At 38.2% G+C, this 25,918-nt stretch overlaps 1 protein-coding gene across 1 annotated transcript; it reads left to right on the top strand.

The window, feature by feature from the left end:
- Nucleotides 1-24,209, top strand: LOC131034898 (uncharacterized). Its single transcript, XM_057966510.2, has 4 exons — nucleotides 1-448; nucleotides 601-631; nucleotides 788-865; nucleotides 23,846-24,209. The coding sequence occupies exons 1-4, from the start codon at nucleotides 220-222 to the stop codon at nucleotides 23,916-23,918; spliced, it is 411 nt and encodes a 136-aa protein (XP_057822493.2). The 5' UTR covers nucleotides 1-219; the 3' UTR covers nucleotides 23,919-24,209.
- The last annotated feature ends 1,709 nt before the right edge of the window (nucleotides 24,210-25,918 follow it).

The raw sequence follows: 25,918 nt of genomic DNA, 5'->3' as shown, positions 1-25,918 counted from the left end.
ACTCCCAATCCCGGGCGCTTTTGAAAAAGGAAAGCTTTGAAAAAATAACAAATTGCTTAGGTACAGTTACGTCGCAAGTTGAGGGTTTCATGGCAAATCCTTCTCTAAAAGATTGAAAAACCTAGAGAAATTCCATCCTGAAAGGGATATCTTGTGAGCTAATCGACGTGATCAGCAGCGGAGCTAAGATTCACGATACATGCGCAAAGAGGTTTAGCCATGGCGTTCAAAACCTTCCTCTCCCGTTGCACGAGTTCCATTCTTTTCTACACACGGTCCTATTCATCTTCATCCCAACCGTCTCATACTAACACTAACAGCGCACCCTCACACCTAATGTGGCACAATTTGCAAACTAAAATTTCGAAAGAAATGTTCCCTAAAGCATTTTTTGGCGCTAACGATGGCCTCTGTCCTTCACTTCCATTTCTCTTACAACAACAAGATGGTAAGACTTATTTATTTATCGTTATTTTATTATGACAATTTATTGAGATTCAACTACGGAACTTTGAGAAATCTTGCAGGTCGATTCCTTCTAGTTCTCTTTACATAGAGTTTTGAGAAATGTGTGTCGTTGTTGTTGTGTTGTGACTGTAGCATTTCTACCTGGAGCGCCCGACTGTGTAACGTAATACTGCTTACTGTTTCCTTTCCTTTAATTTATAATTTAGTTCTTTAAAAGTTTATGAATTATTTATGGCTGAAGTGTGAGATTTCATGATATATTTCTGAATTATTTATGGCTAAATTGTGAGACTTCATGGCATATTTCGTATTTCAACAGGCCAATGCAGTTGTTTCCAAAGAGGACATACCAACCTAGTAACATTAGACGGAAGAGAAATCACGGCTTCCTTGCAAGGTAATTCTGCTATCCACATTTGAAAACAGCCAGAGGATTTTGATGCATATTCCACTGATCCGTAATTTCGTCAAACAGTTATCTAGGAACCTACGAATAATTAAAAGTACTTGCTGTTCTAGTTTGAACCAGCTAAAAGCCCTTGGAAGCTAGTTAAAATGCACATACAACTGGAAAAGTGAACTCACCATCACCCAGAAGATCATACTCAGTTTTTTATACCCTAGAATATCTCCTTTAATGGGGGAAAAACCAGGTGCTAAGATTCCAATAGCATGTCTACCTTGCCTATATTGACAAGAAAAACAAGTATGAGGAGTGATAGATTCAATGTTGCTCTATGCTTCCGGTCAAGTCTTCTTAGAACTGAAATTCAGTTTTTCTTCATCTGTTGGATTCATTCAAACATTTCCAACTTCCTGGAACCTGTCTATAGGCTTTCTAGAAAGATCCTCTTCTGCAGTGGAACCTTCCTATGTGAAGTTGAAAAATCAAAAGTCGTGATTGTTCACTTCCTCTGTTGCTTTGATGTGAGTATTGAAATTGCTTTCTGTAGTTGGATTCACTGTGTCAATTCCAAAACTACCCTTGCAGTTGAGCAATCACTGCTTTATCATCAGGTTCAACATGGTGGTGATTGATTTGTCCTGGTAGTTGCAGACTTGCCCCTGCAGTTGCAGTTTCGCCCTGGCAGTTGTATTTTTGCCGCTGTTGTTTTTGAAATGTGGTCTGACGACCACTGGTGGTTCTGATTATCACAGAATAGCGAGTATTTGCACTTATTATATTTTGGGAAGGAGTCAGTTTTCATTCTAGACGTCTTCTATCTTTTATTTATCGCATCTCTCTTCTTAATGAGGCTTTTGGTCCCACAAAAGCTTATTGGGACATTAAGTGAGGGAACAATTCACCCACCTTTTCCTTGGAGTACCATCAGGTTGTTTGATTGTTTGTCCTTTGAGTCCCACTTGTTAAGACTTTTGGACTCTCTTTCTAATTTCCCTTTGATTCCACTGTAGCGCCAAATCCTCGGGGAGCATTATTTGTGTATCACATACCAAATCTTCCAATGAAGGTAGTACCAAAGCTTCTTTTTATTCATCCAACATGGATGGCTTATACAGGTGAAGGTACTCACAATTGATCACTGAATGGAATCTCATCAACAAAGGTAGGTCTAATCTGAGAGCGTTCTTGACAGTTGCCTCCAAGATGGTGAATGGTCCATGTCTTAGAAGTTTGGTTTGCTTGGCTTATCCTTGTATGTGTTCCTTGTCTAGAGACAGCCATACCTTATCTCCTACTTTGAGATTGTGGTCTATAAGGTTTTGAACATGCCTGGTTTTAATCTCAACTTAGTCCATTCCAGTTGTCCTTTCACTTCAAGTTGGATTTGGCGAATCCTCTCAATGAATTTGCTTGCTTAGGCATTTCTCTGTCTAATCCTTCTTGATGATCCTGCTGCTCCAAAACAATGTCAAATGGGCTAGTAGGCAAATAACCTATACACATTTTGAATGGTAACTGATTAGTAGAGGAATGGATTGCTGTATTACATGCATGCTGTATATATGGCAAATACTTGCCTCATGCCTTTGGAAACTTACCGTTGTAATATCTGATGAGCTGCACTAGTGTTCTATTGACAACCTCCATTTACTCATCGGTTAAGGGATGGAAGGCAATACTCTTTTGGAGTTTGGTGTCCATTTTCTCCCACGAAGTGGACCATATTTTGTTATCAAACTGAGCATCCTTGTTGAAATAATGGATCTAGGCAACCCATAACGTACCAAAACTTTAGGAAAGGACAAATCAGCTGTTTCTTTTCTAGTAGCAGTCTTCTTACATGGGGTCAAAGTACACATCATGCTAAATCAATCAACAGCAACAAAAAGATAATTATTCCCATCTTTGCTCATTGACAACCTGCCTACAAATTCCATGGAAGTGCTTTCCCAAGGCTTAATAGGTACTAGAAGGGGTGTATACAACCCTTTCTTTCTAGCTTTGGATTACATCATGGAGTGTCCAGCCTACAATTACATTCGGACCAATTATGTTGAGATATTAAATGTAGACACATTGAGTAATCTATTTGTCGAAGAAAAGATAACAAGAGTTGCGGATCTTTTAATCAAAATACACAGTAGAAGAACCAAGTTGCAGAAGGAGAAAGAGGCCTAGCAGTCTCAGTTTTCAGTCTGGGTTTGTTTTTGGCTTCACATGCTTTGCTAGCTATCTGTTGGTTCCATAGGCTGTTTGGCCTCGTGGATGTTATTAAAAAACATTCATTCATTTGTAAGTACAATACAACCTGCATCCTCTAATAAATCTTGCTACTTCTACTTGTATTCTAGGTGAATAAACATACCTTTGGTCCTTTGCATATTGGCCACTGTCTTACCAACATTGAAATGACGTGCAACTTTGGAGGTGTGTGCCTTCTTCATGATTAAAAGCCAATGTTCTTTGGGCATATACAACTTTCCCAGCCTATAGAACATCCCATCCTTGAGGCAAAATTCTTCATTTTTGACTTTGAGCTTTTTGTACTTATCCTCTAATTTGAGTCTTGTTCACAGTCTTCCCCATCTCTTTGATTGTTGGCTCCATCTATGCCATCATTGATAGAGATGATATGGGCTTTGAAATTGGTGGCCTGGATAACATAGCTGCCACACCTTTGGCACTTTACTTTTTTATATTTGATCATTAGATGGATTTTTTGCAAAAATTCCATCCACTTGCAATGTCTTCCTTTTTTATCTTGTTTTGAGCTTGCAGGTATTGCACTAGCTTCTGATCTGTGTGCACAATGGTCTCTTTTCCAAGTAGATAATGCCTCCACTTTTTGATAGCCTGACTAGTGTATGGAGCTCTCTATCATACGCTAGATATTCCCATATTGGTGAATACCTGGGAATGCTAACGACATGTTTGCTACCTTGCAACAAGAAGACACCTAGAGCATATTTACTAGCATTGGTCTCAAGCTCCAAGGCAGCTGAAAATTAGATTATGTTAAACTCTGGAGCATGGCTAATCTTGCATGTACCTTACCCCACTGAAAGCTCTTACCAATGGCTGCAGTGTAGAAGAGCAGCTATAGAAGAGGAAGATGGAAGGAATTTGCACATAAATTGGACTGCCCCTACAAAGCTTTTTCTCTATGGCATTCCTTGTTGTAAATCAATGAGGCTAATCAAGAAGTAAGTGAATCTCATGCTCTACCTCGATTTTTTAAGGAGGCAACTCCTTAGGCTTAGAAAAATCTTCATGAAATGATTGTAATAAGTTATCCAAACCCTTAGCTTATTCGTTAGAAGAAGCCATGAAAGAAACCCTAATTCCAGCCTCTTATTGATGCTTCAACAATCACAAACAAACTGCTTGGTTTCTTCAATTAACTTTGAGGGCTTGATTGGATCTTACCATTGCATTTTTTGCTTTTTTTTGGTGTCCCTTGATGATGTATTTGATTCCATCCTTGATCCATGGTGCTTGTTTGCCCTTTTAATGAATATAACATCTTTTTTATACAAATATGGACTCCCAAGCACAATGTCAAATGTATTAGGCAAAATCACGTTAGCCTCTACTTCTTCTACATTGTGTGCATTATAGCACATTGAAATTTACACCCTTTCTTGACTTGAATCTCAATGATCTTATCTACCCAAACCAATGGTTAAGGTCGAGGATGATCATATGTCTTCAAGCTAAGCTTTTTAACTATATCAAATGAAATCAATTAACATTGGCAACTAGGATCTACAAGTGGGCCACCCTTGTTTACTTTACTTGAATTTAGAGAGTAAATGGTTCATGGCCTTTAGTTACTTGTCCATTATGACGGTCCTTGTGGCTACACATCCCAATTTTTCATCTATGTTTGAGCTTTCCGCAATTCCACCTCCTATGGTAGGTAGTCAGACACTTCTTGGAGTCCTCCTTTGATGTAGTCATGGTTAGAGGGCCCAACAAAGGATTATCCAATAATGTAATCAATTGAAAAAGCACTCAACCAAATTTATGAAATAACAAAATAACAAGTTCTCTATTCATTCATAGTCACAATAGAATTACAATTTGCTGCAATGGGCTTCCAACATGTTAGGCCATAGATGTTTGTTGACTTCTAATGATTTCCCTCATGTTAATATATTAGCTTCTTGCCTAAGAATGACCTTAGTTGGCTATAAGATGTTGCATAGCTCAATGCCTCATGAAACGTGTAGTTGACCAAATGTGTAAATGAACCTTTTGGAATGGACGTGGTCATGAAGGATCAATGCATTTTAATGTGTTTCACACCATCCTCTCCTTTGGGTCCATTGTGCTTGGGAATATGTTCCTCTGTTGCTGCAAGCTTTGAGAAGTTGCTACAAGCAATTACAATGAAATTGAGTTTAGTCAGTAAAGTCTGATTTTAAGTCAAAGATCTAATTACACATTTGCAGTGGTTCAATTCTCCTTGGATTTGAATGCATTGTTGTAGGACTAGTGTAGGACATAGACTCCCAACTGCAAGGTGAGATGTGCAATTGAGGTGAAATGTGGTAGGATTTGTGGTGATTGGAAAGAATTGGAATGTGAATGAAAACCCGCAAATAAACAAACAAGGAAAAATAAATATATTTGGATGATGCAAACTCTTACACCCTGGAATGCTCTTGCATCAAACACTCAAGGTTATTTGAAAAGTGAGTCCCTTACTTTTTGGTGGTTAGGGGGAAACCAAGATGCTCTACCTCAGCTTTTGAAATCAATGATGAGTCTCCTTCATGTCTTCCTCTCCATTTCACCAAATACTCATTATGTTGTCTATTGCTTGTGCTTTTCCTAATCCTATTGTCCAAAATTGACACAATCTCCTCTTTGGGTTGTTGTGGTATCTAATATCCATTGTACTTCCAAGTTACTATCTCCACACTTCCTAATATTGATACAAATCTGCAATATTGAAGATTGACGATACACCCAATCCTTTTGGTAACTCTACTTCATATGCATTTCGTGAATCGATCTTCTTGATCATTGTAAAGACCAAACTTCTTTGTCTTCAACTTATTACATGTCCCAACTAGAAACCTTTCCTTCCGGAGGTACATGATTATTTGTAATGTCCCCTTGTTGAATTGGATTTATTAATAAATAATAATAAATTAAAATATAAAATATTAAAATATAATTTAATATAATTAAAATTTAGCTAAGTTTAATGAATGGTCAAAAGGCATGAAATGAAAAGTTGTGACTCCCTCAAACATGAGATATAAAAGGGAGAGAAGAGAACATCATTTGGGGAGAAAAGGGATGAAGGAAGAAACAAGAGAAAATGGGAATTAAGGAAGCATTTATGGGAAGAAGATAAGGAAGTGACTCTTTCAAAGGGGCAGCAATTTCAAAGGGTTGTGATCCTTTCGAAGAGTGGTAATTTTGAAAGGTTGTGACCATTATGAATAGGTGTGACTTTCCCTCACATTGGATGATATAAAGGGGAGAAGTTTTCATTTGAGGAGGAGATAAAAAGGGGACATCAATTTGGGGAATAATATGTTTTTCTCAAAGGCAACAATGAAAAGTGCCGACTCAACTTTTATGAAAGGTGGTGGCCCTTCCACCAATAAAGTATAAAGGAGAATTCATTCCAAGGATTGAAGGGGACCTTATCAATAAATGGAGGAAATCAATACAATTAACATTAAAGCAAAGAATCTTCAGCTCTCAATACAAATCAAACCATTCAGCAATAGCACTTATCCAAGAGAGCAGCGTTCAACTTTCAAAGAGGGAAACAACATCAAATTGAATCTATCCAAATTACCACAACAAACTGAAAATATATAACCTGTAATAATTCTACAAGTATAGTGGGCAATATTTAGTGTCCTCCCAAAAGGGGACATTACAAATGGTATTGGAGCATGATCCTACTAGCCTACAGGGTAAGGATAAATCGATTATGCATTCTAATCATTGAGAAGGGATATATTAATTCAGTCCAAAAATATGGCAACAACTAAATGACAATGGCAAGACAATATGAGAGATTGTTGAGTATACGTTTATTGTGTGCGAAAAAGACAATCAAGTATATAATATATACACCAGATTAAGAGAGAATATTATATGAAGATCTAAGGTGAAGTATATGAAGAGTTTGTAACAAACTTTTGAGAAGAGATTGTGGATACTTTATGACAGTCTTATGATCGAATTATAGAAGACTTTATATCAGATTTGTGGAAGACTTTATATCAGATTTGTGGAATAATGATTACCCCAAGGGATGGAACTGGTCATAGTTGGACATTCTTGCCTCTTGTGGGCCAAGTGATGAATTGGTTACCCCCAAGGGATGGAACTGGTCATAGTTGGATGTTCTTGCTGTTAATTTTATCAATCAGAGATAACAGAATTCAATGTAAACTGAAAAATGCAATGAAAACATAATGCAACATAATCACAACACAACAATACTTTGGGAAAACCTCCCTCTTGGAGGTGAAGAACTCAGCCTCAAAAATCGAATTGTATTATGTCAAATATGAAGGCAATTACAAGACATGAAACTATCTCCAATTTAAGATCAGTTTGCTGTCAAACAGTCTTCAACCAAATTCGCTTGATCTATGTGGAGACCAAAATGTATCAATTCTGTTTTGCTGTCTTGGAGATGTGATTCGCTTGCATAAGGATGATTCGCTGGCCTTCGAGAAGTCTGTCTCAGACCTGAGGTGACTATTGCAGACCTAGCAACATGTATATCAGACCTGCCAATGGAGAAGGATGTGCGCTAACCTTCAAGAAGATGAATATGCTTAAGGTAACAATTTCCCTGACTTGAGGCTCATTACAAATTCACTGACTTGAGAGATGTGATTTGTATGATATGATTGTCTCTAATGCAATACAATTGACTTGATTATATATTTGACTTGAGGTGTCAAGTTAGCAAGTCGGCTTGCTTATATGTTTTACATTTATCAATAATATTATTAGACCGCTCAATAGGTCCTACCTCGTAATGAAGTTATTGCCTTTTTTTATTATAGTTGATTTGGGCCCAGCCCCACTAATAAAATGTATAACATTTTAGAAAAATACAATTGGAAATCGCCTTTATCCGAACTAGCTATTATTTCAACACTCCCTCTTAGCTAGAGAGGATTCAGTCAACTATAGTGTAATCATGCATCATGGATTTCTTTATGAGATTCATCTTACATTGCCCGTAGAGGATGAATGTAACCTATAAGAAAACAACAAAACTTTACATCTTGCATTGCTTGCAGGGGATGGATCCACCTTGCATTGCCCGCAAAGGGTGGAAGAGGTCTTTCACCTCAACCTTCTCCTAGAGAAGGATATACTGTCACCTTGCATTGCCCATAGAGGGTGACTCCACCATGCATTGCCTGCAGAGGGTGGAAGATGCAACTTAATGCATCATTGAGACTGAGACTCCCTCTTAGTCATAGCTGGATTCTCCACAATTCCAAGCCTATCTCTGAAGCATTCAAGCTTCGCACGAGCAAGGGGCTTGGTGAGAATGTTTGCAACCTGCTCATCAGTGCTGACATATTTCAGCTGTAAGGCACCTCTTTGTACCATATCACGAACATAGTGATAGTGAGTTTCCACATGTTTTGATCTGTTATGAAACATAGGATTAGCAGACATTTTAATACAACTTTGATTATCACAATGAATAACTGTGGGTTCCCAAGGTTGTCCAAACAACCCAACAAGAAGCTTTCAAAGCCACACTGCTTCTCTTGATGCAACACTCGATGCAATATACTCAGCTTTTGTAGTACTCAAGGATACTGAGGACTGTTTCCTGCTGGCCCAGGAAATCACAGCAGATGCCAAACTGAAACAAAAACCTGAAGTGCTCTTCCTATCGGTAACACTTCCTGCCCAATTAGAATCTGAGTAACCTTCCAAGGTAACGGTAGTGTTGATTGGATACTTTAGCCCATAGCCAACCGTTCCACGCAAGTATCTCAGAATATGTTTGGCTACAACAAGGTGAATATGCTTTGGCTTGTTCATAAACTGGCTGAGTGCACTCACTGCATAACAACTGTCTGGTCTAGTGTTAACCAGATACATCAATGATCTAATTAACTGCCTATACTCAGAAGGATCTGCAAAATCAGAGTTAGCTGCAGATAAACTCAATTTCTTCAAGTTAGTTTCCATAGGAGTAGACATAGGTTTGCAATCCAACATACCAAATCTCTTCAAAATATCAACAGTATATTTTCCTTGACTTAAAATGATTTCATTAGGTCTTTGCCACACTTCTAACCCTAGAAACTAATGCATTAGACCTATATCCTTCATTTCAAATTCAGTAGCTTATTCTTTCTTACACCTAATGATGAGACATCTTCGCCAGTTAGAAATAAATCATCCACATATAAGACCAGAATTAGCATTTCACCATTAAATACTTTAAAGTAAAGGTTAGGATCAACATCATTCTTACAAAATCCTAAACTAACCAAGTACTTATCAATTCTTTCATACCAAGCTTGAGGAGCTTGCTTGAGGCCGTAAAGAGCTTTCTTTAATCTGCATACATGAGATTCTCTATTATGAGCCTCATATCCTTTTGGTTGCTCAATATAGACTTCTTCCTCAATGACACCATTAAGGAAGGCAGTCTTTACATTCATTTGATGTAACTTCCAACCCTTAGCTACAACAATGGCTATAATAGTTCTAATAGAAGTATATCTAGCAACATGAGCAAATGTTTCTTCATAATCTATGCCTCCTTTTGAGAAAAACCACGAGATACAAATCTAGTTTTATATTTCTCTATACTACCATCAGCAACATGTTTAATTTTAAACAACCATTTAGAAGAAACAATAGACTTACCTTTAGGTCTAGGCACAATATCCCAGATATCATTCTTGATGATGGATTGGTACTCTTCGTCCATAGCTACTTTCCATGCTTGCTGGTTCATAGCTTCTTCTATGCTGGATGGTTTAGTCTCAATGATGTTGCACATCATTGCAACATAGTTGGAGAACTTCTAAGGTCTCCTACTTGTTGACGTGTTTTTTATGACAGCGTCGAACACAGAATAAAGTTGCCTAACGGTCACTTCACTCTCTCTTGATCAAAGTATGATTGCATGCTAAGATTGCAAGAAGTTCAAACAATCGACTCCAAGGTTCCTTCAATGCGTGGACGTGACTCAGTTGGCTGATGTGATTGCTGGTAATCCAAGGGGCCTTACGTTTGCATCATTTTTTCACTTCTTTGTTGTGGCTGGAACTCCATCATCGGATATGGCAATTCTGCGATGTTGTTGCTTCTAACGGACTAAAATGAATTGAAAGCAAAAGGGAAAGGGTTCAGAAGGATCTAAATCTACTTCTAAGGGCAGTGATAACAATGAATAGTGCTCTGGTGGACAAATTCCAAATAAACCAAGCTCTGCTTCGCCAAGATCAACTACAACTCCGCAAGAACCGGTGCAATCTTCTAGGGATGCTAGAGGATTTTCAAATCGAGAAAGTACATATGAATACCCAAAAACGGCGCAATCCAAACTACTATCCACAATCGAACTTAGCACAAATTTAAGGGGCTCAGACTAACTTTACACTGCAATTTACAATCAGCAAGATGCAAAAAGTATGAACCACGGAAATTCATCAGACACCATTACATTCTCCATTGAAATCAAAGCACTTTACTATTTCTACTCTAAGTGAGGAAGGTGAAACCATGCAAGCTTTGAAAAAATAACTTAAGTGGACACCATCAGAGAACGATGTTTCACTGTTATTATCTCAAAACTTATCGCAACAATTTCATACAAGGCTCCCTCCCTCTTTACAAATGAGGGGGTCACCCCTTTATATAGGCCTCAAGCCATGATTACATGCAAAACCCTAATTAGGGTTTTCCCTGAAAGATTCCCCACACATGATGCAACAAGGTGGGAATCAACAATAAATGCCTATTATGCCCATATGCAATTAATTCAACGTGCCCAAAATGGCATCCATTGTGCATTAAATGCACCATCTCTTTCAAATTCGCCCAATGCGCATTGAGTATTCATCCATGCAAAATTCACTCCGTCATGTCATAAATGCACCATCACCTCCACATGTGATGGTCGCATGCAAAAGGAATTTGCCATAATGCCATAAATGTGACGGTTGCATGCAAAGAGATGCTTCATTGATTCAGCATCTGTTGACTTGACTGCCACTTGGTGGAAAAAACCCTGGAGAGAGAAAAACTTCAAGAGGGAGAATCTTTGACTCTGGAAGTATTTTCTTGAAGTTTTTGAACTTGCCTTGCTCTGAAAAAGATTTTCAATGATTTTTCAACATCTCCTATTTTTTAGGAATTTTGCAGAAATTAGGGTTTCAAGTCCAGGAGGAAGATAATTCTCCTATGAATCCAAATCTTTTCAAATTTTTTCCTGGGGGGGGGGGAAATTTCTTGTTTAGTTCATCCCTGATTCCTTCCTTGCCTTAGAAATTTTATCTTCAATTCATCCTTGGATGTGATTTCTTGTTGTGGAGGAATTCTCCTTTGGAAAGAAATTTGTTCCTTACCCCGAGGAAGGAAATTCTTCATACCTTAGCCAATTTTCATGATTTCCAAGAACTATGTCCTAAAGGAAGAAATTTCAAACACTTAGTCAATTTTTTCACCTTTCCTGGAATTTCTTCTTCTTGGGTGCAATTCTTCCTCGATGAAGGAATTTGTCTCTTTGTGCACTGTCCATGAGAAGATCATTTTAGCGCACTCCTGTGTTCCTGGGCGACATTTTACACTTGGTGGGGAATTCTTTCAATTGCATGGATTCCTTGCATACCTCTATCTGGCACTCCTCTCACTTGGGTGCTAAAATGCCTTGGTCAAGGACTCTTGCAATTTGCCTGTTTCTCCATGCACTCTTCATTCTGGCGCCCTCCACAAGGCTGGGGCGGAAATTCCTCCTGAGAAATGAATTCATTGTTTTGTGAATTGTCCATGTCTTCTTTTCAACATCCCTATTTTTTAGGGATCCTCCTAAAATTTAGGAGCCAGGTTCATTGGATGGAGAATTCCGCCACGATTCCGAATCTATAACAATTTCCTCAGTCCGGCGAGATTCGGTGTCTAAAAATAGCAAATTCAAAATTGGCCTGAGGGAATTTCACTTTCTATTCCTCCTTGACCCCTTGGATTCCATGCCTTAGGCAAAATTTCAACTTTTTAGCTTGGGCGTAGGATTCACTGTGCCTTGGAATTTTTTCATTTTTTACGCCTTCCATGGAATGTCTAGTTTGGCGCCTAAGTCCACATTTGGGCTGATTTTTTCATTTGGCCAAAGATTCATGGAATTTTCCTTCTATCCATGGGAATCCCATTTTGGCGCCCTTCCTCATGTCCTGACGCAAATCACACTTAGCTAAGGATTCACGGATTTTTCCATCTGTCCTTGCTTGGCCCATTTTGGCGCCCAACTGCATCCTTGGGCGGAATTTTCACTATGCCATGGATTCATAGAATTTTCCATCTATCCTTGCCTGACTCATTTTGGCGCCCAACTGCATCCTTGGGCGGAATTTTCACTATGCCATGGATTCATGGAATTTTCCATCTATCCTTGCCTCCTCCATTTTGGCGCCCAAGTCCACAGTTGGGCGGAATTCTTCATGCATGGAGGATTTTGATGTTTTTCACAAGTTCCAGGCTCTTCGTCAGGATATATATATATATATATATATATTTGTATATATATATGAAATATAACATTTAAGTATAAGAAAGCCTTTCTTATACTTTAAGTTATATTTCTTATATATTGTCAGGATGTTTGAGAGTGGTTTCAGGTCCATAGGAATCATAATGCAAATTCTGGATTTTGGAAGATCTTCCAAATTTCCAGACTTAGTCAAATTTCAGGCCATTTTCGGATCAGGATGACATTGGTGGATTGATGTGAATTTTTTGGACCTGGATGATTTTGCATGCTTTCCTCTTCTGGAATAGGAGTTCCAAACCTAACCACTTTTGACCCAACTTGTTTGCCTTTTGACTTTTCCGGATTTAGAAATGGTCTTCAGGAACGTTCAGTCTTCAATGTCTTCAAAGATATTCAGCTTTCAGTGTTTTCCTGTGAAGATCTTGCCAAAAATAGATTTTCCCAAATATAAGTGTTTCAAAATGTCAAGGTTTGGGAAAAATAGGTCAGAAAAGCACTTACTAAAAATAGAAACTTACTAAAAATAGTAAGTTTGATTTTTGGCAAAATTAGGCCAATCTGGGACTCAGTAAAATCCCTAAAAATTAGGAACTTTCTAAAAATAGAAAGTTGCTCCGTTTTGGCTCAAATTTTACTGGGAGGTTCCTTGAAGGGTCCTAATTCCAGTCGTATGTTCAGTTTCTTCAAAACCCTAACAGAAACCCCTAAAATCTAGGACACAAGGCAAAACCCTTAGAAAAGACAAAATAGGCCCTAGACTTCATCAAATTCGCTCAAACGAAAAGCAGATTTAATCAATATGACCCCCAAACACTTGCAAAGTAGAGAGACCGACGAGATTGCTGCGAAAAGACCCCAAAAACGCAAGCCAAAAGATCGGGAGGGCCTAAAAAGTAGGGGGTCCCCATTTTCAATGGGGCGATGTGTGAAAACGTCACAACACTACTTTCTCTGAAAGTGCCACTAGGAGTTGCAAACTTTTTTGCTTCTTGAATTGTGCTCCTAACCCAAAGTGGCCTTTTTTTGCTAATTGCAATATCTCTAGGTCCATTAGTTGGATCCAGAGGCTCAAGAGGATCACCATGCTCAATAGGTTCGGGAGGCTCAATAGACTCCCTCTGAATCTCAGGGTTAGTATCAATATCCTTGTTTTGATTATCATTAACTTCTCTATCATCATTGACAAGGGAACCTTTAGATTTCTTAAAAGCAATATTTTCTTCAAACATAACATCTCTACTTACCTCAATATACCTTTGTCCTAGAATGTAGATACGAAATGCTTTGGAGGATTCACTGTATCCAACAAGGATACGTTTCTTCCCGGATGGCTCTAACTTAGTTCTCTTTTCCTTTGGCACATGAACATAGACAGGATTTCCAAAAATCCTTAGGTGATTGATATCTGGTTTGACTCCAGTGAAGGCCTCTTCAGGAGTCATGTTCTTCAGGACACAGTGAGGGCATCTGTTCTGAATGTATACTGTAGTCTTGGATGCTTCAGCCCATAAGAAACTGCAGATCTTGATCATGAATCATTGCTTTAGCTGCTTCAACAATGGCTCTATTCTTTCGTTCAACCACACCATTTTGCTGAGGATTGTAGGGAACGCAAAACTCCCTCTTAATTCCTGTCTCTACACAAAAGTCATTGAAACTACTTGAGGTGTATTCACCTCCATTGTTAGATCTTAACATTTAAATCTTTTTACCAGACATGTTTTCAGTTTTAAATTCTTTAAACCTACTTAGCAGTTCATCAAATTCTTTAGATTTTAGAAAGTAAATCCAGGTTTTTCTAGAAAAATCATCTATAAATGTAACATAGTATAGAAACCCTCTAGGTGAAGGAACAGACATGGGTCCACATAAATCATAATGAACAAGTGCTAATTTTTCCTTAGCTCTACTTTCACTTTTATGAAATGGACTTTTAGTGTTCTTACCTAAAGCACAGCCTTTGCAAGTATCATCATGAACATGACTAAGATTAGGCATACCTTTAATCATCTTTTCAAGCGAGGGAAGTGCCTGAAAGTGAAGCTGGCCAAGCCTTCTATGCCATAGCTCGCTAGATTCAGGAGCTTCATGAATGAGTGCTCGAATGGGATTAGCTGAAAGCTTATACAAACTATCATATCTATTTCCAAAACACGAGTAGATTTAAAACTAGATTTCTTAGGCCATGCAAGTACTCTATCCTTAGAAAATGCTACTTGATAACCTTTATCTTCTAGGGCAGAAATGGAGATTAAATTTCTTTTAATTCTAGGAACAAATAAAATATCGCTAAGATGCAAGGAGATACCAGATTCTAAATTTAAAGAAGTATTGCCAAAACCTCTTACCTCTTATCGGGCATCATCACCAATTACCACATGAAGATTGGACTCTTTCTCCATTAAGCCTGAGAGGTGCTCCCGGTATCCCGTGATATGCTTGGATGCACCACTGTCTATCAACCAAGTGTTGCTGTCAGTTGGCACATTGCTGGATAAGGCAGAAATGAAGAGGAAGTCTTCTATATCCTTCGAATCTGCAATTTCATTCAGGTTCGCTTCTCCTTGCTTGGGCAGATTCTGACATTCTTTAGCATAGTGACCAAACTTATCACATCTGAAGCAATGGATACGTGAAAGATCCCTTGGTTTCTTCCTTGAATCGTGAGCAACAGGAGGTTTGAAGTCTCTATCTCTGTTGAAGCTGTTCTTCTTCCAATGACCACCCTTTCTTTTGACATGTTGAGATGCAAGCACATGATGGCCACCTCCATGAGTGCCCTTGAGCATTCCTCTTGCAGCTAGGTGTGATTCCTCTTGAATGCAATCAGACCGGAGGCGATCAAATGAGGGAAATTCAGCTCTTCCGCTTATGCTTTGAATGAATGAATCCCAAGAATCAGGGAGACCATTTAATGCAATCATTACAATATCCTTGCCCACAACTTCACTTCTAATGGAGCTGAGTTGGTCCTTCAATTTTGAAATTTTCATGAAGGACATGACTGAATCTCCCTTGCTCATCTTGATTTGAAGAAGTTGCTGTCTTAGAGTAAGTGCCCGACTGATGTTGTTGATTTCGTACATACCTTCTAGGTGTTTGAACATCTCCTTGGCTGAAGGTAACTTGTAGATGACTGAAACAAGATGATCCTTTACATAATCAATTAGGAACTTCTTTGCCTTGAGAGTATTCTTCTTGAAGTGCTTTAACTCATCTGAATTTGAAGGTTCAGGCAGATCCTTGTCTTCCACAAACTGTAACTGCTCAATCTCTTCAAGGGCAAGAAGAACACGAACTTTCCAAGAAGTAAAGTTGAGAGCACCATCAAGTCTGTCCTCTACCTTCAGTCCTGTAACCATCTTGCAAAACTAAAACAGCAAATTGAAAGTGAAGGATAACTGATAGTCTGATTACTTTATAATGAACCTAAAGCTCTGATACCATGTTAATTTTATCAATCAGAGATAACAGAATTGAATGTAAACTGAAAAATGCAATGAAAACATAATGCAACATAATCACAACACAACAACACCTTGGGAAAACCTCCCTCTTGGAGGTGAAAAACCCAGCCTCAAAAATCCAATTGTATTATGTCAAATATGAAAGCAATTACAAGACATGAAACTTATCTCCAATATAAGATCAGTTTGCTGTCAAACAGTCTTCAACCAAATTCGCTTGATCTATGTGGAGACCGAAATGTATCAATTCTGCTTTGCTGTCTTGGAGATGCGTTTCGCTTGCATAAGGATGATTTGCTGGCCTTCGAGAAGTCTGTCTCAGACTTGAGTTGATTATTGCAGACCTAGCAACATGTATATCAGACCTGCCGATGGAGAAGGATGTGCACTAACCTTCAAGAAGATGAATATGCTTAAGGTAACAATTTCGCTGACTTGAGGCTCATTACAAATTCGCTGACTTGAGAGATGTGACTTGCATGATATGATTGTCTCTAATGCCATACAATTGACTTGATTATATACTTGACTTGAGGTGTCAAGTTAGCAAGTCGGCTTGCTTATATGTTTTACATTTATCAATAATATTATTAGACCGCTCAATAGGTCTTGCCTCATAATGAAGTTATTGCCTTTATTTATTATAGTTGATTTGGGCCCAGCCCCACTAATAAAACATATAACATTTTAGACAAATACAATTGGAAATTGCCTTTATCCAAACTAGCTATTATTTCAACACCCGCCTCTTGTGGGCCTAGTGATGAATTGATTACTACAAGGGATGGAATTGGTCACAGTTGGACGTTCTTGCCTCTTGTGGACAAAGTGATGAATTGATTACCCCAAAGGATGGAACTGGTCATAGTTGGACATTCCTGCCTCTTGTGGGCCAAGTGATGAATTGATTACCCCAAGGGATGGAATTGGTCATAGCTGGATGTTCTTGCTTCTTGTTGGCCAAGTGATGAATTGGTTACCCCAGGGGATTGAACTGGTCACCCTAAGGGATGGAATTGGTCATAGCTGGATGTTCCTGTCTCTTGTGGGCCAAGTGATGAATTGGTTACCCCAAGGGATGGAACTGGTCATAGTTGGACATTCCCGCCTCTTGTGGGCCAAGTGATGAATTGGTTACCCCAAGGGATGAAATTGGTCATAGTTGGACGTTCTTGTCTCTTGTGGGCCAACTGATGAATTGGTTACCCTAAGGGATGGAATTGGTCATAGTTGGATGTTTTTGCTTCTTGTGGGTCAAGTGATGAATAAGGGATGAAACTAGTCATAGTTGGACATTCTTGCCTCTTGTGGGCCAAGTGATGAATTGGCCACCCCAAGGGATGGAACTGGTCATAGTTGGAAGTTCTTGCCTCTTGTGGGTCGAGTGATGAATTGGTTACCCCAAGGGATGGAACTGGTCATAGTTGGACGTTCCTACCTCTTGTCGGCCAAGTGATGAATACCCCAAGGGATGGAATTGGTCATAGTTGGATGTTCTTGCCTCTTGTGGGCCAAGTGATGAATTGGTTACCCCAAGGGATGGAACTGGTCATAGTTGGATGTTCTTGTTGCTTGTGGGATGTGAGGCGAATGGCCATGATTTGGATGTGACACGTTCTTGGGTTGGTTGGGTTGGGCAGTTTATTGGCGTCCTTTCGAGTTCCTATTGAACTAAGCAATGATTGGTTATAGGTTGATTAGCTAGTCATGATGTTTATTGTAATCCATTTGTTCACTATGTCTACATATATTCATGTGTATGCTTCATGTTTTAGTTCAGATCTGATGCGTTGCCAACATTTTTATTCCATGAATTTCTATGATTATTGCCTTGGGCTGATGTAGAATATGAGAATAACAGGAGTAAACCAAAAAGATATGAATTTATTTAGGGTAATAGATATGTACCATGCTTCTAATCTTGATCTTAATATATGTTAAGATCACCCATGCTTTAATGCAAAGAGATATCCATAGTATGGTGCAAGCGTTGGGTCAACCAAATTAAAGAGGAAATACCAATCTCCAAGGGTTGATTTATTCAGTTCTTAGAAAACTGCATTGCTTGAGGACAAGCAATTTTGGGAAGGGTGGACTGAATGCAATGATTGTTGATTTACATGTAATAGATTTGTTCGAAAACTTAAGAAACGATAAGGCAAATGCAAATGACAAAAGACCAAGTTCTAGAGTATCTCTCAGATCCGTTCTCTCAGATCATATCTTCAAAACAAAAGCTTTGGAACAGATTATGGAACATAGTGACAAGGAGACTATTGGCAGGTATGAAAGATGGAAATGCCACGATAGTCATACATGCAAAACGTAGAATCAAAGACTCAATAGCGTGTAAACTATTAACAAAAATGAAAAATACCTCAAAGAAAAATGGTCTCATGGATGCCATGATTGCAGAATGTGCACAAAATCACCAAAAAATGCATGTGAACTGTTTAACCAAATGCATAACAAACTTATACTGTTATCTTCTGCATAACAGAATCATTCGGATGCATAGATTAAGTATCAAATGCATATTTTCTGCTTGCAAGTGTAAATAGACTACCTGATATCAAGAGAAAACCAGATCAACGAAAGGACAAGGGCTGTGCCACTGGGTGTGCTAAATGCATGATGAGGGATGCGGAACATTAAATCTTGAATCTTTGAGCCCAACCTTAAGCAAAGATCCAAGTTTTAATCCAATATCATGCCAATGAAGTTCTTCTTAATGAATACAAATGCAAAACAAATATCAATAAACAAACAAATGCATTCAATGGATACCTCGGTCCATTGCCCTCCTATCTACCAAGATCTTGTATTCAACTTTTTGGTGCTCTCAATTTTTTTTAGCACTATGCACAAAACGCTATGGAGAACGGAGATTGGTTGATTGATTAAAAAATGGTTGAAAATATGAAAATTGCTAGGGTTATGCAAAATGATCTCAAAATAACATGAAGATAATCAACTTTCAATGACGCGAGAGAGAGACCTTAAAAGTGAGAGGGAGCATGGATTTATAGGCATCCTCTGGGTGGATCCAAGATTCAGGAAGAATGTGGGATAAAGGGTGAAACGGAGAGATAAGTGTTATGTATCCCACATTTGTTGAATGGATGTGATTAGTGGGGATTAAAGGAGATTAATAGGATGAGCTAAATGCAATCATGGAGATTAGATTTAGGATTTATGAAATAATGGAGAATAGATTAATGAAAGGGAATATAAGGAATTTAATAAATAAATAATGGATCCATAATCATGAATTAATTTAATAAATAACAACATCTATTTAATTAATATAGGAATGAAGATTTTTATAAGGACATTTTTATGTGTCTATAGTGATAACTTCTAAATTGAGTGGAGGGAATGAAGGGGCATGGGATGGTGATACTTGCTATTATTATGTCTACACAAAACATGGCCAGCTAGTCAATGACCTCTTAAATTTGTAACTTTTCACTGGTTTCCGAGAAGGCAGGATGATGACAAAGTTATCAATGCAGTGTTAGATCAAAGGTCGTTAATTCTTACTGAAATTTTATTATGTAGCTTGAAAGTTTAAATTAAAGTTATTAAAGCAGTGTTTCTTGTAGTTTAAGGAAGAGGGGATGTGGGATTAAGGTTCTAGGAACAGCAAATTTTTTCCCAAATTTTGGGGATGGCTGGGGAATGTCAGGGAATGACTATTAAAATAACTCAAACTTAAAAGCAGCTGGAATTTTAGAAATTAAATACAATATGGTGCATTTACAATGACAGTCCTCCCCCTTGTAAGGGATTTTCAACATTTGTTTTCATCAAAAGTTACCTTTTTTATTTTTATACATCAAATGGAGCAGGCTGACCAGTCCTGACTCCTGAACAAGGGCATGTGCCCTCCAAGTCCATGATTATGTTGGATGTTTATGACATTGGAGACGTCACTTGGATCCTTGGGGATGTGTCCTCACGGAACACTGTATTAAAGTCTACTCCAAAGCATAAAGAAGTTTTATTATCACAACTTATAAAGAAATTGAAAAGTATTTCCAAGGAAATTTAGTCACATGGGCAAATGTATATAGTATATACTAGGGGACAGCACATTGATTGTCGGCTTGACATTATGGCACAATATTCAAAAAGAGAAAGATGGCACAATATCCATGTTTCCAAAAAGGGATTTATGAGTGGTAAAAAAAGGCAAAATGGCTTTGAGCAAAACAATTTGGGAAAAATAGAGAATAAAGTGATATTGAATTTTTCTCAAGCAAAAATACGGAAGCTGTACAACTTCACTTCCATTATATAGGAGTTTTAGTTAATGAAGTAAAATTGGTTAGTGTTAGAGAAATAGTGCATCAATGTTGACCTATCTACTCCAAAAAAAGAGTGTTTTACTTGTATGGTTGAAAAAAGGTAGAAATATGATCTTGCTTTGATTTGGAAGTAATTTGTTACCATGTTATGAGTTGTAATAATTGCTGTATAAAAACAATTGTAGAACTGAACTTTAAGTAAATAGAAAGCTGATAATGTAGTCTAAATGTAAAATGCAAGTGTTAATGTAAACTATATACATGAGGAGAGTACATAACATCACAACTTGTTTTTTGTGTGCTTTGGGTGAGTGTTGGGACATTATAATTGATATACATGTTTAGTATTTCCATATCCAATTTTGATTTGTACCTCAAGTGATGTTGGTGTTGGAAATAAGCCACACCCGGACCAACGATGGACTGGTCCAAGAGGGGCTAGTAGCTCAGTGGTAGAGCACTCCAGCAGTGTATGGAAGGTCCTAGGTTCGAGTCCTAGCTGGTCCATGTCTCAACATGGTATCAGAGCTAGGTCTAGGCTAGGAGCCCCAAGCACATGAGAGGTGTGGCTTAAGGGGGGGTGTTGGTGTTGGAAATAAGCCACACCTGGACCAACGATGGACTGGTCCAAGAGGGGCCAGTAGCTCAGTGGTAGAGCACTCCAGCAGCGTATGGAAGGTCCTAGGTTCGAGTCCTAGCTGGTCCATGTCTCAACAAGTGATGTGTGGAATCGCCATATGCAAAAGCGAGCTACTTGTGTTACTACTTAATGCTATAAGCTGTATGCTGATATCTATTTTCAAGAACAGGGATTGACTGAAAAAGCCACCCTCCACAGGGATTGATATGCAAAATTATTTTTGCCTTTCGCATCATTTATAAGGTTAGTGCTTGAAAGGGCCCACAACTAGCACAAAGGTCAATGTTTTGTGGTCATTGGGTTGAGTGTCAGATTTGGTAACTAGGAACAACCATTTCTCAGATGTTTTGAAAACATTTTTTGTCAGCAGAGGTGTTTAGGGAATGGCTGGGGACATTTCTGAGGTGTCCATATGTCCCTAGAGCATCCAATAGCATTGCTGACTCCCTTGCATCCAATAGCATTGCTAGAAACATGGATGCAATGTCTGAGTTAACACAGTATCGCCCATTCCCATTCAAGAATTCATCACCTAACACCATGCGCAATGCGTGAAGAACCACCATGGCTTTGGTTTTAAAAACTTCCACGAGCCTCCTCTCGGAAATGTCACTGAAAAAGGTCATCTGTTGCTTTCTCAACATCAGGCAACTGCTAGTATCCATTTTCTTCTCCGCTTGTTACATACCGGCGGTTTCCAATTGTTCACTGCTAAATAGGTTAAGTGTTATCATTAGAATGTTTGTTGTCAGACCCTCCTTACTTTCATTTATCGTTCCATAATGGTTGCTGTCCCACCCATTTGGCTTATGCATGAGTGCGAGCTTGTGATCCGATAGGGAGTTTGGCAAAAAATGTGCTAGCCGTCCATTTACTTGATCACAACATCCTCCAACATCATTTTCACTGCCGTCTTTGCAATGTCATCAGCAATTTCATTTCCCTCCCAATAGATATGAGTTTTATACAACTAAATAACCTCATTGATTTGCCTAAGCCAATTCCCCAAATTCCAATTTGGCGTTTATCCTGTCCGAATTGCATTGACTATGAGTTGTGAGTCTCCTTTCAAGTGAATTTTATTGGATTTTAATTTCCTTCCCGTCTCCAATCCCAACAGAGCCGCTTAGAATTTGGCTTTGTTGTTAGTTGCCCATCCCACCTTTTTCCCCACCATCATTAGTATCCTCCCTTTTTGGTTTCTAATTATGCAACCTGCTCCAGCCTTCCCCAGATTGCCACGTGCTGCAATGTTGAAACTGATCTTTAGCCATCCTTCTTCTTGAGGTTTCCATTTGACATCTGTACTGACACCCATAGACAGATTAACCTATCCAGCTCCATAAATGGGGGTGCCAGACATCTATATTACTTAATAGAAGCCTACTCCATTTAGCACTATAGCATAATTTAGTTCAGCTTTGAAATTTCATCTTCAAGTTTCTTGAACAATCCCCAAATAAAGCTCTGCCCATGCTAATTTTTTTTCATTGGTTTGTCCCACTTCATAGAGATTTTCTAGTATGTTTCAAGCAGTGTTCCATGGAAACGTGTTTTCCCCCTCCAGGCCAAAGTCCCCCCGTCCCCGAAACCCGTCTCCAAATTTTTTTCCCTTTGTCCCCCTGTCCCCAAAGGCCATCCCCGCGTCCCCCCGTCTCCCCGTCGCCAACGGTCATGGAACACTGGTTTCAAGAGCAATGTGTTAAGGAGGTTACCAACGTGCATTTGAATGTGCTACATTTGTACACAGAAAATTTACTGCATTGTTTAAAACTTGGCATAATATATAACTGATTTTGCTTAGGATGTTGTCAGACACAATTACCTTCTCTTATTAACCTGTGGAGTCATCTATCTCAGTGACCTTGGAAATTTTGTGATCGGTTTTGTTGCATAGTCTCCATCCAGCAGCACTAATTGCTAGGTGTTTAACTATAAAACAACATGGTGATGACTATATTTGGCTTGGGCCGTGGGTTTGCTCCCCATTGGTCTCGGGTTCGACTCCCTCCCGGGTTTTAGAGGGGGGACTGCTTGTGGGCTGTGGATCCTCTTGCCTCAGCTCGCCCCTTCCTCGATCCCAACTTGGCAATAAAGTAAGTCCAAGGTAAGGCAGGTTGGGCGCTGGGCTGGGTTGCGGGGATACCCCTGTCGTTACCCAAAAAACAAAACATGGTGATGACTATAGCTGAACTTTTGTGTTCTGCCGTGCTTAGCAGCAGAATTCTTAGAGGTGATACATTTTGGCAATAATTATGTTCTTATAATATACATAACAGGGAAAATTGCAGTTCCATGCTCTTGAGCAAGATTATTCAAGACCTTAATTATTTGTTGGAGCATTGACTACTAGTCTCAAGCTCTAGTAAATTAAGTCGTCTTTCTTCAGACGCCACCTTATCTCTGGAGAGGGTATTGTGCGGGTTCAATGTGTTTAGGCTCTTATACCTTATCTACATGCCGCGTCTTTATTTCTTCTTAAAGGTTTCTCTGCTAGTGTTACTCTCTAATTCAGGATGCTCTACTGTGGAATACCATCATCAAATATCTATGATCAATTTCTCAGATATCTGTACATTTTTTTTATATTAGATAATATTTGGGCTACTAAATAACACCTTAACATAGACCAAGTTACTTATTTTGTCTTTGATTTTTCCAAAGAACAAAAGAGTAGTTTTTAAAAAACAGATACTTGGGTGCTGCTGTACTTGCTGTGCAATATGAAGAGACTCTATTTATGAATCAATTCAATAAATAAGTTTTGATTCTTCCTAGAACAAGAGTGAGACAAGTCTACATTTTTTTTTTTTGCAGAAAGGCAACTAGTGGGGGACGAAGAGTTATTGCACGCAGGCTAAAAAAGGGAAGAGCAAGAATTACAGCTTGACAGAAATTATTTCAATGATTTTAGTATAGTAATTTTGCTGCACTTTTTGTGTATTTGGTCCTTCACAACCTCTTTTGGAAAGGGACTCAAAATATGTTTTGAGTGTTTAATTAAATATTGTTAGTGATTATGCCAATTCTATTTATACCTTACTAAGCCATTCAGATATATTGCAGCATTTTCTGCACTATTTTAACTTTGATGCCGTGTTTCACCAACCAGCATTCGACCTGGACCTCGATTCTAATGGAAAATTTCAAAATTATAAAAAAATGTTATTATTGGTGGATAGATCTTCATTTATTTTAATTATTGTTGTTTATTTATGTGTAATTATCTAGACAGTATAAGTTGTGTACAGGTATCCAGAATAGGATAATAAAATTCTCTTAAAGTATATTTAATTACTAATGCTTGTGTGCTTATATGATCTGTCCATCTTTAGGGTCTGCTTCTCTAGCTTGTGTCCCCATATGATCTGTAAATCTTTAGGGTCTGCTTCTCTCGCACATTGTCTACTGAGCTTCTTGATAATGTTAACTGATTGCAAAGTTCTAATGACAATCAAGTTGCACAGAGAATGGATACACACATACAGCTCAAAAGGATGAAACTTTTGGCATTTACTGCTCTGGCACATGCATAGTTTGATATTTTATTCTGAAGCTGTATGGTCTGATTCGTCTTTTCTTTTTATTAGGCAGACACTCAGCAGAAAGTCCAATATGGCTACGAGTACATTGCCTATATGTGCTTTAGCTTGACACGATTCATGAATTGTGATTTGTGATTTTTTCAGATCCAACAGATATCCCTGCTCCTCAGGTTCAGTAATCATTTTTATATGTGGACAGTGCAGACAAGGTGCTTGAAAGGTTATTTTATGGCCTTTAGTGAGGCTTTTTTGCATTTACTAGCAATTTGTTATGAAAGCTACCCTTGTTTCACCTCGAAGCCAGAGTATGGGTGTTTATGGCATTTTCCATATCTAATTCTAATATTGGATAGAGAGGTTGCTAAGCACTGCATATTTTTCTGCAGTCTCTCTCTCAAACAATCTGCTCAATTCTCTTTTGTGAAGGATCTATGCTTTTTTGCTTGATAGATACAAAGTGATGCTTGCATTCCTTTCAATTGAGCTGATCATGTTGGTCTTTATATTATGTATTCATGACCCATTATTATGAGAATATTTAATTATATTTTAGTCACCTATATTTAGTTCCTTGTTTAATATTCATTTAGTTTTTTAGTTAATTAGCTTTTAAGCTTTATTTAGCATTTAGCTTTTTCTTTTTAATTAATTAGCTTTTGAGCTTTATTTAGCATTTAGCTTTTTCTTTTTAGTTAATTAGCTTTTAGCTCTTTAATCTTTTACTTTAACGTTATGTTCTAATTATAGAACATCGTCTTGTAACCTCTATATATACGTGTGTATATCATTCAATGTAATCATTTGATCATTGAATCATTCATTCAATTTATTTTTCATGGTATCAGAGCATGGAAATTAAAAATTTCGAAAATTTGTGTTATTAAAATTTTTCGAAATTTTTATTGAATAGATTTTTTTTAAAACTGTTTTTTTTCAAAAACAGATTTTTTTTTCTCTTCCTGGTCTCTTTTTTTTTTGCGGGTTGAAAATTTTCATAGGGTTTCTGCAATTTTCGACTAGGGTTTTGACCCTTTTGTTCAAGTCGAAATTTTATTTTGGTTGCATATTCTTGGTGGGTTTTTCGAGAGCTCAACTGGGTCATCGTCAGGATTTTCTGGTTGCATCGTTTTCCGTGCCTCAAATTTTGAGCCGTCGGATCTGCATTCTGTTTTCGTATTCTTGGTGGGTTTTTCAAGAGCTTTTTTAGATTGGTCTTAGATTTTTTTGGGGTGCCTCGTTTTCTGTGCCTCGATTTTTGTGCCAGCAAATTTACCTTTGAATTTAAAAACAGTTCACAATTTTTGCTATTTCTGTGGACATTGGGATTTTTGCTGTTTTCTTGGCA

The sequence above is a fragment of the Cryptomeria japonica genome, chromosome 10 (genome assembly GCF_030272615.1).
Source record: "Cryptomeria japonica chromosome 10, Sugi_1.0, whole genome shotgun sequence".
Lineage (NCBI taxonomy): Eukaryota > Viridiplantae > Streptophyta > Pinopsida > Cupressales > Cupressaceae > Cryptomeria > Cryptomeria japonica.
This window is presented reverse-complemented; position numbering and strand designations above follow the sequence as displayed.

Excerpts from the sequence above, each read along its gene's own strand:
- LOC131034898 (XM_057966510.2), top strand. The coding sequence starts at position 220 with ATGGCGTTCAAAACCTTCCTCTCCCGTTGCACGAGTTCCATTCTTTTC. Across the intron at positions 449-600 it reads TCTCTTACAACAACAAGATG|CATTTCTACCTGGAGCGCCC; the intron begins GTAAGACTTATT and ends TTGTGACTGTAG. Across the intron at positions 632-787 it reads GGAGCGCCCGACTGTGTAAC|GCCAATGCAGTTGTTTCCAA; the intron begins GTAATACTGCTT and ends GTATTTCAACAG.